The 13,027-nt window shown below is 44.1% G+C and overlaps 1 protein-coding gene across 4 annotated transcripts in view; it reads left to right on the top strand.

Annotated features, from left to right (window-relative positions):
* Klhl3 (kelch like family member 3) overlaps window positions 1–13,027 on the top strand; it is a 113,212-nt gene that overhangs the window by 37,383 nt on the left and 62,802 nt on the right. For all 4 annotated transcript variants that reach the window (XR_002821349.1, XM_023716533.1, XM_004632234.2 and 1 more), the window contains 2 exons: window positions 2,336–2,457; window positions 9,231–9,393. Coding sequence is in view for 3 of the 4 variants with exons in the window: in XM_023716533.1 (XP_023572301.1) it covers window positions 2,336–2,457; window positions 9,231–9,393 (285 nt within the window). In the remaining variant the exon portion in view is untranslated. The remainder of the gene's footprint in view (window positions 1–2,335; window positions 2,458–9,230; window positions 9,394–13,027) is intronic.

Consider the following 13,027-nt stretch of genomic DNA (forward strand, 5'->3'; position numbering starts at 1 on the left):
TGTTCAGTTCTCATTCAACTTGGTTTGCGACCAGAGTTGTGGAAAGAATCAAGTTTGTGAACTCAGATGGTGTGTGTGTGTACGTGTGTGTGTGTGTGTGTGTGTTTGTGTGTCTACCTACCTAATCTTTAGGAGTTTCCATTAGTTTATTCCAAAGTTATAGTAGCTTAACCTGACTCTGGAGTGCAAATGCCACAGATGGACCATCAGCCCAGGCTCTGATTGCTCTCTCTCATGGGCAAGCTGCTGAATGAGCCTCATAGTTCTTGCAGTCAGGATGCTTTTTTCAGTCTTTTTTTTTTTTTTTTTTTTTGGTGGAACTGGGGATTGAACTCAGACCCTTGCGCTTGCCAGGGAAGCACTTATTCTCCTGAGCCATCTCCCCAGCCCCTCAGTCTTATTTTTTAAGGCCTAAGTTCTTAAACTAAGAATTGACTATATTTGATTACCTTTCGCAGTATAATTATCAGGTGGACACTTACTAATGAATTTTTTGATGGCTGTTTAGAAAAATAAGTTTGATTTTCTTGTCTTTATTGTTTTTGTGTATCTCAACATAAACTCGAAAGAAACTGTAAGAGCCTGTTTTATGGGTGGGTGGGGGGAATCTACCATTTCTTCCTGTATTCTTTATTTCTCTTTTACCTTCCTGGGGCTCGCTGAGCTGGGGCCTTTCCCCTGGTCTCCATAGTAGTTAGAGGTAACAGAATAGAGTGAAAGGCTCTGGTCTTTCTGGTATGACAGTGAAGAAAACAGAGTTTGGAAAAATTTCCAGAGTCATTCAAATCTAGGATTGCTTCAGGAGCGGAACAGGAATCATGGAGGAATTGTGTGCAGTCCATGCAGCTTGAAGGTGGGTGTCTGCAGCCTACACACTGTACTGTACTTTATTTTCTTGGCTGCCGTACATCAATTCCAGAGAAAGAAAACAACCACCCAGGCTGTGTTCTCACACTCACATGAGGGCTTCTGAATGCCTTGCTTCTGATAGTCTTGTTGCCCTTTATTTCAGACTACAAAGATGCATGTGTTGACTGGCTTTCCTTTTTTCTGGAAACAGCTGCTCTTGCTGAAGAACTCTGATTCTGGGTAAAGCCATGGATTGATTGCCTATAGAGTGGAGGCAGAAGCCAGAGGGGACTGAGGACTGGAAAAGAGTGCTACTGCCACCTTCATTCATAGTCCTTCATCCCTTTTTCATGGATTATTATCCAACTTCTTTCTCTGCCTCTGATCCAACTCCCAACCTGCATCCAAAATTTCATTCAGAAATACCCATTTGTTGATGTGATTTCCCTGTTTAAAACCTCTCGGTGGTATTACTGTCTGGATAAAGTCCAAGCTTATTTGTATAGCTTGAGGATCTGTAAGTCCATGGACCAGTGTACCTCTTCATCCTCTGGTTCCTTGCACCACCCCCAATGTGTAGCCAGCCTCCCGCTGGTTTCTGAATGTATCTTCTAGGCACTGTCCTTTCTTTACTTTTATGGAACTCACATCCAGCCAATCCTTCCACCTTTGCTGCCAGTGGAACTCCTTTTCATTCTGTAGTATTCCACTCGAAAGTGACCTTCTAGTATGATGCCTCACTGTAGTTCCTAAGTTTCTTTGGCTCCTCTGTGTTTTTGAGATTTAGGATAGCACAGTGGTTATGGGTGCACACTCCTGGTTTTCTACCCAGCCTGGCTGCTTCCTGGATGCATAGTGAGGACAAGGTATTTGTTCTTCTCTGCCCCCAACCATATGTACCTAAGTCTTATCTGTGCTGGGGGTTGAACGAGGACCTTGCTCATGCTAGGCAAGCTGTATGTGGCTAATCCTTGAGCACAAAGTTAATAAACTCACTGGTTGTGAGAATTGAAAGGGGAAGTATTTGGCCTTAGTTCACACTCAACAAATGTTAGTCTTTCTGATTTCCATGGCACTTTGTGATACTTCTACTAAGTTCTTGTTATGATGTTTATAAATATTCGTATGTCTTTGTCTTACTAGACCTACGTTCCATGAGGACATCTGCAAAATGTTCACTATTCCTGGCTTGATATAAAGAAGTTTATACAGAATGTTGCTTGAATGGATTATTTTATTTTGATTCATTTTCAAAATGAAAATGGGCAACTGGTAGAGTAGAGAATGCTGAAGAGTGGGTTTGTGGGTGAGCAGAGATTCACGGTGGGTGTGACTTAGACTTCATCTGTGTCTGAGTCTCCTCTACTGCTTCCCAGAGCACAGGCAGTATGTTTTTGTTTCTAAGACAAGGCAGGAGGCCATGCAGAAATAAACCATACCATAAGGCACCCAATTCATGTTTGTTTGTTTTTTGTGTGAACTTTAGGTGACATGTCTGAGAGCAAAGCCAAGAAGATTGAGATTAAAGATGTAGATGGGCAGACACTGAGTAAGCTGATCGACTACATCTACACTGCGGAAATCGAGGTGACTGAAGAGAATGTGCAGGTAAATTCAGCCCCACAGCAGCTCAGTGTACTGCTTTTATTTTATTTTATTTTTTGATATTATTTCATTTAACCTTCACAGCAACCAGTGATCACTAAGGATGAAAGTAAAGTTCTGGAGAAGTTAGGTGGCTTCTCCTAGATTAGTGGCCAGTTGCTGAGCCATCTGGTTCCTAAACTCCTCCCTGCCTGGCTCGAGTACCCACGTCCTCCACCATGACATGGTAATGTCTCTGAGTGAGCTTAGGCCCTGCGAGTGGAAAGGCTTTAACTTGTTTCAGTTGAGTATCTTGTGAAGGAGAAACCAGAAGTTTAGGTGACTTATCCTCTCTCCGGGTTATCATCTCATCATCGGGGTTTGAGAGCTGGATTGTGAGGCTGTTAACATTTTTCTTGTTTCAACTTTAGTCATCCAGATGCCTCTGAGCTTACAAAATTGCCAAGCAGCAGGAGCATGTGGTTGTGAAATGCATGGTCTATGCGTTTTCCTTCTTTTTGTCTCACCTCTTCCTTGGCCATCTGGAGCCTTATAAAGAAGAACCACTGGGGACAGTGCTTCCCCCAAAAGAGCACATCAGCCTCTTGCCCTAGTCAGGGAAGTGGGAGAAGATGTCACAATTCCCATCTGTAAAGTGAGAGGACTTTGACCTCTGACGAGACAGTATTCATGCTGCCTGCCTTTGATTTGTTTTTCCTTCCTGCTTTGACACCTGCTCTAGCACCCCCATTGACACGATGCCTCAAAGATCAGTTTTCTTATCTGTAAATCAGGAATGATGGGTAGTTCCTGAGGTATATAGACTGCCTGTGTTTGAATCCTGGTTTCACCATTTTCTAGTCGAGTGGTCCTAGCAACTTACTACACTTAACCTGTTTTCTTCTGTAATATGAGTGTAATAATACCACTTAACGTGATCATCTGGTTTATGTGATGATTAAATGTATTAATGTAGGTGAAGTGCTTAGAGTAGTGCCTGGAACATGGTAAATACTAACTGTTGAAAAAAAAATAATAAGTGTTGACTATTGTTACACCAAATGGGGAGGTGGCAATAGAGTTGTGTATTTGTGGAAGGTTTTGTCAGATTTTCTCCACTGCCTGGCTGTTGATGGGGAAGGATCCAGATAGGGATTAGGATCCATGACAAGGGATGAGGCAGAGAGTGAGCCAGTCTGGCCTCTGGTAATTCTCCTAAGAGGAGGACAATTTGGAGTACATCTTGCCCTGGTTGTGCCTAGAGTGCTTGGCAAGCCTAGAGACCTGGGACAGGTGCCAGCTGTTGCTCTGAGGAGAGGTCTCTCTAACAGATCTGCTAAGCAGCCACTGCAGGGAAAGCATGATCTAGGAGGCAGGGGTCTCAGGGGCTGTCTCATCCTTCCTCCTTCCTCAGGGTGGACAGTGTGTGGCTTGTCTTATTTGTACAGTCCCTCATTCAGTGCAGAGTTTTCTGAGCTTCTACTCAGCACGAGCAGACAGTAAGGGCAAAGAGGGTGCAGGGAGAGGCTCTGTATCTAGAGACAGATGGCTAAGCAAGCAGGTATCCTTTGGCCTGGTGGGGCTGGGATGAGGTGCCTAGCTAGCAGAAAACAATCATCGCTTCCTTGAGGACAGCCGTGGCAGACCTCACTGAGCAGATGCACATATTTGGGTCTCAGAGGGTGGCTGGGTGGGCAGACTGCCTCTGCTGATTGCCCAGGCCTGGACTGATCTGTGAGCCTCTCTAGGGTCTGCTATCTTCATCTGTGAGTGTGGAGTCTGGCTGGGCTGGCAGGTACAATAGTTCTGTGGAGTGGCGCCATGTGGTCCCTGAGAGAACTGTCATTATTTGGAATCAATACAGCATACCAACTATGGTTTTCCTGCTTCCTTCTCACTTTCAGCCATGCTTAGGTCTGGATGACCTTGGGGGACACAGCATAACAACAAAAAAAGCTTGAAAAGAAGCATTTAGATCAAATGGTAGATTCTTTACCCTGCTATTACTTGTCTACTGACGTAGCTGCTCATATGTTATCTGTGAAGACAGTGTTTACTGAGCATTTAACATACTAAAGAGATGAACCCAGGGGCTGGGACAGGGTCTCTCCTGAGGTCAGAGATCAGGGCTTGGTTTAATGACCATGAGAGCTCTACCCCTTAGCCTCTTGGGAAGACCCTGAGTTGATGGTGGAAGTAATAGCAATTCTGAGATTTACTAATACTGATTAGAAGCCAGGCATGTGCTAGTCACCGCATGTGCACTATTTAATTCTCGAAACCACCCAGTGGAATGACTAAGATCACTCTTTTACAATGTAAGAAATTGATCAAAAAGGGAAAGTAATCTGCCACTGTCATGTAGTATGGGGCGGAGAGTGGAGAGCTAAATCTAGTTCACTCCCCGCTTTTTGTGCCTTTGTGGTGAACCCTAGTTTCCTGTTACATGAATGGACAGAGCCTTGGCTTCAGCTCCTCATAATAATAATAATCATAATCATAATATAAACCAACATTAATCTTAACTGAGCATTCTCTATGTACCAATCACTGCGTTCAGGCTTTAAATCTATTTCCTCATTTGATCCACACAAGCTTCGAAAGCAGTCCTATGATTGTCCCTCCTCTACTGTGCAGGAGACAGAGCCACAGAGAGATTAAGCAATTCATCCTTAGTCACGTGGCTGGGCAAGTGAAGGCAAAGTGGAAGGCGAAGTGGAAATGATGCTTGTAATCTCGGGGCTATTCTGTTGGCTCTCCTGCTCATCTATACAACTAGCTCTATTTTCTGTTCTGCCTTCTTTCTCTCAACAGGTTTTAATTCAGAACCATTTCTGTGCCATGTGGCCAGGGCAGATGCCCTGGTTGGCTCCATCACCTGGCACTCTGGCTGGTGCCTCTCTATGAGCCTGGCCCTGCCTCCCTGGAGGTCCAGGAGTAGGTGCTTTCTGAGCCAGGGCATTTCCTTTTGTTTTTACTAAAGGAAACAAACTCTGTGACGGGATATCCTCTGCTGTGTTTTCATGTTATCTGAAGGGAGAAAAAACAAAAAGAGGCTGCCATGAAAAAAGAAGGGCTAGCCATTTGCAAGCAGAAGAAGAGAGTACAAATTCTTTGTTGAAGGCCCTTGCAGGGCCTGTCTTTTTAGGTGTAATGCTGAGATAGTAAAAGGCAAGACGGAAGGTTTTTTCATGTTAATCTTCCATTCTCTTAATTTTTAAAAATCTTTTATTTATATATTTGGTATGGGGTCTTGCTATGCAGCTCAGATTCTTAGTGATCCTCTTGTCTTAGTCTTTTTAGTGCTGGGATTATAGGCGTTTACCACCAAGCCCAGTTTCAGTGACTGGCTCAGTGTGCCCAGGGTTCTGGGTTGGCATGGCATGCAGTATCAGGGATCAAACCCAGGTCCTTGTGCTTGCCATGCAGATGCTAAGACCACTGAGCTATCTCCACATGATCTTTCATTCTGATGGGAGTCCCTAGCCGCCTCCTCAGGGTCTACATAGTCATAGTCCTGCCCTAGTGGCTCTACCAGGACAGTCTCACTTTGAAGCTGGGGGCTGGGCTTGGCCACCTGGTCGTAATCTTTTTCCTGCTGTCACTTTAAAGAATAGTCTCAAACAAGAGAAAGTAAGATGCAGTCCTCTTAAAGCCCTGTTGATGAGGGAGAGGGAACTGAAGATATTCATGTCCCCTTGTGGATGTGTTTGTCCTATGCGGCTTTGTTCTGCACTTGGATCCAGAACCCAGTACTCCATTAAACTGGACCTCAGTTCATTCCTGATATGCACTGTTTGAGCAGTGATGTATCTTCCAGCCTCCAGATCATCTCTGTCAGCACTCTTTCTCAACTTCTTCTTCCCTCTATGAAGCAAGTAGAGGGAAGTAAAGGGCTTTTGACTCACACAGCTGTCTCAGTGTAAGATTAAAGAGATAGAAATAGCAATTAGAGAAACCACAAGCTCTGTTCAGTTTAGGAAGCCCATTCTGGAATGCTCTAGGGCAAGATTGATAAAGGGTGTGGAAAGGTGGAAAGCCTCCTAAGTTTTTCCTACTAAGTGAACAGTAGGGAAGTTGAAGCCTCTATAGGTAGGTCTGTCCAGGGAGGTTTTAAAAATTGAAAATGTAACATAAGGAATATATATGTTCAAAAAATATTTAGTAATATTCTTCTTTAGCTAGTAGTCACGAGTTTGAGAACATAAGCTCCAAGCCATATTGCTGATACTTGGCAAAGACTCAGCCAAGGCTGGACTCTCAGAGATACTGGGAGTTATGATCAGAGATAACTCCAACATAGACCAAATAAATGTCCCAGTTTGCTGAACTGAGAGGTCTCCTGGGACATGAGACTTAGGCTAAACCTGGTAAGGTTCAGAAACATCAGTATGATTGGTCAACCTATGGCTTTTGGTTCAGGCTTTGTAGCTGGTATTGACTGGGGAGTTGCCATCCAGTCATTTGGGAAATTGGAGCAGAGCTTTCCATTTCTGGTGTGTACTCAGCAAGAATGGCTAATGGATCTACACTTAAAGAGCCGGCAGAGACTAATCTGGTCCTGGAATCTATTTGACCAGGCTGAGCAAGCTCTCAGGTTAATTGACTTTCTCAGTTTATGGCTGCTCAGTGGGGGGGGGGGCTGGGGGTGGCTGCCTAGTGGGGACAGTGGCTGCTCAGGTGGTTAGATTTGGATCCTGACTCTGTTCACCAATGGTGTACAACTCTCAGGTGAGGGTGATTTTTATCTTCCTTGGGAATGAATCACTGGGCCAGAAAATACCAAGGACATAGTGCCGATTTGTTGCTGTCTTGCTGGGGACATGGGCAAGTGGAAGAGACGGTGAAGGAAGGGAGAAATACAGGTTTTCAAGAGCTTAGTATTGTGAAGGAGATGTTTAGTTAAGCTAGTAGGTAGGTAGATCTCTCCTGAAAAACCTGTGGCCACTGATAGTGTGGGTCTTGATGATTCCTGCATGTGGGGGACCAACTGTCCCAGGTTCAGTACAGAAAGTCTTTGGAAACTCCTCAGCCCTAGGCAAACCAGAACAATTTGTTACTAGTGGAAAGACAAAGCATAAGCATGGCCAGTGGGGCAGAATTTTTGGCCTGCGGACACAGATACAACACAGTCAGAATTAAGGGCTCAGAGGCCAGGGAGATGGCTCAGTAGAATAAGTGCTTCCCTGGCAAGCACAAGGGCTTGAGTTCAATCCCTGGTTCTGAAAAAAAAAAAAAAAAAAAAAAAAATTAAGGGCTCAGAGCTGTTTGGGGGCAAGGTCAAAGTCTAGAATTTAAATCCTTGAAAAAAAGAGACTTTTGTAATGCATAAAATAAACAAATGTGTCCACTGGCCCTGTCTTCATGGAAAAGCCCTTGTGGATGGGAACAGCTGGGGTCTGTCGGGATCGGTCCTCAGTGAGCCAGTGGAGCAGCTAAAAGCAAAAACTTTAGTCAAAGGGAATATTTTTTGGGGTAAATGGATGCTGGAGTCTTCAAGTTAAGCAGTCTTAAATTATACTTTTTTTTTTTTTTTTTTTTTTTTTGTATTGGGGATCAAACTCAGGTTGTTGTCCTTGCCAGGCTGAAATCTTATTGTTCCACTCTGTGATTCCCCGCCTCCTCCCCCAAGTTTCCTTTTAGAAAGCCATACTGACTATATGCCCCTTACATGGGATAGCAGAGTTGGAGTGGAGCAGGGCTTTGGCTTTCATTCTGTGTTTTTTGACCTTAAGAGCAGGCTTCAGCAGCTGTGAGAAAATACTAAAGAAGCCCGACAGAGGTTGGCAGTCTGAGCACCCAGCTGGCCTGCTCAAGCCAGTCTTCCCTGGCTCACAGGAAAAACACATGCACACACACCTGAGCAAAAACTATTTATGTCTTTCCAAATACAGTATAAATACTCATGTGGCCTATGATGTTTTAAAAGAAAACTCAGCTCTCCTTTCTCTGAAAATGTTCCCAAAGATGTTCTTTACTTTTTATCTGTTGGGTAGGGGAATAAAATGTGATTGGTAAGTCCCAAGGGATCTGAGAATGACTCTCGTAGACTCTAAGCTCCATAAAAGGAGCATCTGTCTGTGTTGCTAACTCCTGAGTCTCAGAGCCTATCCTAGTAAATGAGCCAGGGAGCAACTCAATTAAGTACCTTTCTGACTGAAAACAGTACGTTCAAGGCTGCCAGGTAGCAGTTCTCAAACTTGGATGACCATTAGAAACATTTGGGGAGCTTTAAAAACACCCAGTGTCCAGGCTGCACACGCTACCTGTAAGTTGTCCTTTTCAGGGGTGACACCCGAGGTATCGCTATTAAAAGCTTTCAAGTGATTCCATTGGACAGCCATGTATGAGAACCTGTGCTATCATGTGCCCGTGTCTGTATGTGCGTATGCTTATGCAGGCACATGCGCACCTGGACGGGGTTTTGCTATGCAAATTGTGGTTCAGAGATCAGAAACTCCAAATATCACCTGAGTTCTCCACAGATATCCAGGCCCACAGGCCTATCCTATACCTAGTAGATCAGAATCTGTATTTCAGGTCCCCTGGGATCTGAGGAAGCACTCAAGGGAAGCACAGCTGTAGGGATACAAAGAATCTGCTAGTGCTTGTGTCCATGAAGTGGAGCAGTGAGAAATAAGGCTGGGAAACCAACCTGGAAGGTGTGAGTGTACCAGGTAGGCAGTAGAGATCCAAGAATTGGTCATGAGAGTGGGGACACAGTTGGAGCAGTGTATGAAAGGGATGAGTCCCTGTTAGTGGAATCCTGTGATTCAGAATGTCCTCTTCTCTTGCAGGTGCTGCTCCCAGCGGCCAGCTTACTACAGCTCATGGATGTCAGGCAGAACTGTTGTGACTTCTTGCAGTCTCAGCTGCATCCCACCAATTGCCTGGGCATCCGTGCATTTGCGGATGTGCATGCTTGCACGGACCTTCTGCAGCAGGCCAATGCCTACGCAGGTAATGGGGGACCGGGCTGCTGTTTCTTTTCTGAACTTGTAAAGATATGACCTGGTCTCCTGTGGGCTCCTCAGTGATTATGTGAAGTGGTCTCTGCTGTAACTTAGACATGGCATAGATGTAGAGATCATTAACATCAGTTATGTTTAACCCTTTGCCACGCAGAATGTGAGTGATTTTTAGGGGAATAGTACAGATATTAGAGAGAGGAGATCTGAGAAGTCTTGAGGGGTGGAAGAACAAGTTGGGGTAGGTGTTGAAATAGATCTTCATTGTTGTTCTGTTCTGTGTCATGTCTAGCTAGTGTCTGGAAATGAGCTGAGGACCTGGTGCTGCCTGTGTGCTGCTTTCTCTGTTGCACTAGCTCCTCAGTCCACCAGACAGCAAGGCTTTGCCCTGTTGCTTGGTATCCTTTCGTTTTCTCATCAAGACCCTGGCCTTAGGAGCCTACATAGATTCTCATCTCTTCTTGAGGTTTATCAGTGAAGACACACATGTGACCAGTTGTTATGCTGGTCTGGATGATGATGGCATTTGCGAAGGACACGTGTCAGTAGCCCCAGTGTTAGATCCTACCGATTTGTGCTAGCTCTGAACCTTGACTCTCCTGTTTTTGGTGGTCCCTCTGGTGCTTTTTCTGCACATGCCCTATTGTTTGCATTTTGTAATGGGAACCCTTTCTCTCCCATGTGTGAGTTCTCTGGCCTAACCTTTGAAGAGGACACTTTCTTGAGGGATGTGCTCAGGCTTTGCTTTGGCATGAGCTGAGGGCTTGGCTAATGCATGCCTCTGTGCCACAAATTCTTATTATGGTATTTGCTCGTGGAGTGGCAATAGGAGAAGGCTTAGCTGCTAGTTCTCTATTTCCTCCTTCCTTGTCTCCCTCACCAGCCTTCTGTTTCTGCCTAGCATGTGTGTGCACATGTATACCTATAGTTTATGTCTCATTTTTTGTAGTGAGCTGCTATAGATTGTCTGAGGTTTCGGGAATGTGCCAGGCTTTCTAGCTTGGCCCTTCTTCTCTTTCAACATCTGTGTTTTCTCCTCTTGCTCCTTTCTCTGTCTAATGGGGAGGTGCCTCCTTGTCTGTGTGGGTTATTGAAGACAATGCGTTTGGGACCAGATCCATCTTGGTGACTCCAGTCCTGATACCTTATAGACACTGGGTTCTGACAGCAGCATAGTGTGCATGTGTGCATGTGTGTATAGAGAGCCTCTGATTAATTATCTTAGCAATTGAAAAGCTCTTACTTTGGGTTATACCTTATACTAAGTATCTTTTGGCCTGACCTCATTTAATGCACAGAACAGCTGAAAAAAAATCAAGGCACATAGAAGTAAAGTAATCTGAGGAAATAGAGTTAGTAGAGACAGAAGCAGAATTCAAACCTAGATAATGCTGCGTCCTGAGGCAGTGTTTATAACTCTTGCCTTCTGCAGGTCCAGAAGGCCGAGTTTGGACAGTGTAGGTGGCCAGCCAGTAAATGAAGAGTGTGGCTGATTAGAGTTGGCATTTTTCACTGAAAGTGTGTTCCTGTTAGCTTTTGCATGCAGTCACCAAATCCCAATCACAGGCTTCAGGCTGGAAGCCTTCTTGCTGTGATGTGAGCCTTCTTTGGAGACTGTGCCTATCTCCTGGATTGCTTTCTTTGTAGCTCTTTGCTGTGCACAACAGCAAGGTCATATTTTTAAGGTGAGATGAGAATGCACAAATTGATAAGGCTATGAGGAAAAGACATTAAGAGAAGTGAAGGTAATACCATGTGGTGTTAGAGAAGGAAGTAGAAAATGACTCTTTGCTTACTCCCTTGCACTGAGTGGGTCTTCTTTTTTTTTTTGGTTTTTCACCCCTGACTTTAGATGGGATTTCATGCTCTCTGTTATCACTACTTCTTGGGAGAGATTTGGCACTAAGTGACACCTTATGGGTAGGAGTGTATGTTCCCTGTAGGGTCACATACAAGGCACAGTATTGATCCTGTGACGAAAGGTCTCCCTGGGTATATGCCCTGCATTAGAAGATGTTTTAAACCTAGAAATTATCAGAACCAGAATCAGACCAGCCAGTGCTTTGGAGCTGAGTGATCCTGGGCCTGTTCTCTCCTTTGTGATGGGGATAATACATCCTTTTGTGTTTCCAGCATGTTTTGGGGGTGGAGAGGGGCAGAAAGGAGAGTGTTCTGGGAATCAATTACTCTCAGGGTATGTGCTAGAGCCCTCCTGCCAGACTCATCATTTGTACTGAGAGCCTCAGAGCTGGGTCCAGGTTGTAAAGACAGGAATACTTGAGTTACTGTAAATCTTTGGGTGAGAAGCACATATTCTCTGAGGAAGTTAGGGCACATTCCAGGGCTTTTGCTTGGTTCTCTCTCTCTCTCTCTCTCTTTTTTTTTTTTTGTGGAACTGGGGGTTAAACTCAGACCCTTGTGCTTGCCAGGGAAGTGCTTATTCTACTGAGCCATCTGCTTGGCCCCCTTGGTTTTCTCTTTATCCAGATGCACAGGCAGGTATGCTCCAAGCTGTTGCCCCCACAATCCCATTCTCTGGTCATCTGGGCACTGCCTTCCCTGTCTGTACGCCCAGGTTTGCCTCTGAACCCTGTTCTTTGCCTTTCTCCAGTGAAGCTTTCTTTTTATAATGTATTATTATTGCTACTTTAGTACAAAACCCATCCTTGATCATCACAGCAAAAGCAGGTGGAGAGCAAGAACATGTAAAGCACTGCAGTCCTACCCAGAAAGAACCACAGGCAGCACCTTGATATATATTCTTCTGGATCCTTCAGATCGTTTTCACATGCGTATTGTACATATGTAGCTTTCAGCTTAAAAAATCCTTATACTTTATTCTGAACATTTTCCCATGCAGTAGCTATATATTTATACCTGTGTTTGAAGACTTCAGAGAATATATTCAATAAAAGCAATTTGTGCTCTTATAAACAGTACATGAGTGTATTTGGTATCGCTATAGAATTTATATATTATGATTTTTAACTGACACAAATTGAAGCATTCTATATTCACTAGGTCTTTGTTCAACTTAGCACAAAATCTTCTGGCTCTGTCTCACTCTTTTTGTCTTTTTTATCATATAGATAAATTACAATTTATTTAGCTAGCCCTCAATTGATGGGCATTAATGTTTCTAAGTTTTTCTTTTATAGAAAATGATAAAGTGAAATTATCCACAATATTTTGGACTATACTTGCAAGTACACCTGTAGTATATAACCTGTGTAGTATAATTGTTGGACCAAAGAGAATGTACATATAAAACTTTTGATAGGGCTGAGGATATAGCTCAGTGGTAGAGCACACTTGCCTAGCATGTCCTGGGTTTGATCCAGCATCAAACACACACACACACAAAAAAAAAAAAAAAAAAAGAAAAAAAAAAGAAAAAAGAAAAAACCAACAAAAGAAAACATTGCCAGATTTCTCTTTTGGTTAGAGGGTGCTTGTTTTTAAGTCTAGCTCTTCCTTTCTGTTAAGTCTTCAGCCTTGCTGGTGAGAACAGACTTTGTGGAGGCTGGAGCGTCACTTCCCTTCATTTGACAGCCTGTTTGGTTTCCTGTGTGGAGCAGCTCTGGCCCTTCCTGCTGCAGCAATCCCTCCTTCCTCTGGATCCAGGT

The sequence above is a fragment of the Octodon degus genome, unplaced genomic scaffold, assembly GCF_000260255.1.
Source record: "Octodon degus isolate 3935 unplaced genomic scaffold, OctDeg1.0 scaffold00048, whole genome shotgun sequence".
Lineage (NCBI taxonomy): Eukaryota > Metazoa > Chordata > Mammalia > Rodentia > Octodontidae > Octodon > Octodon degus.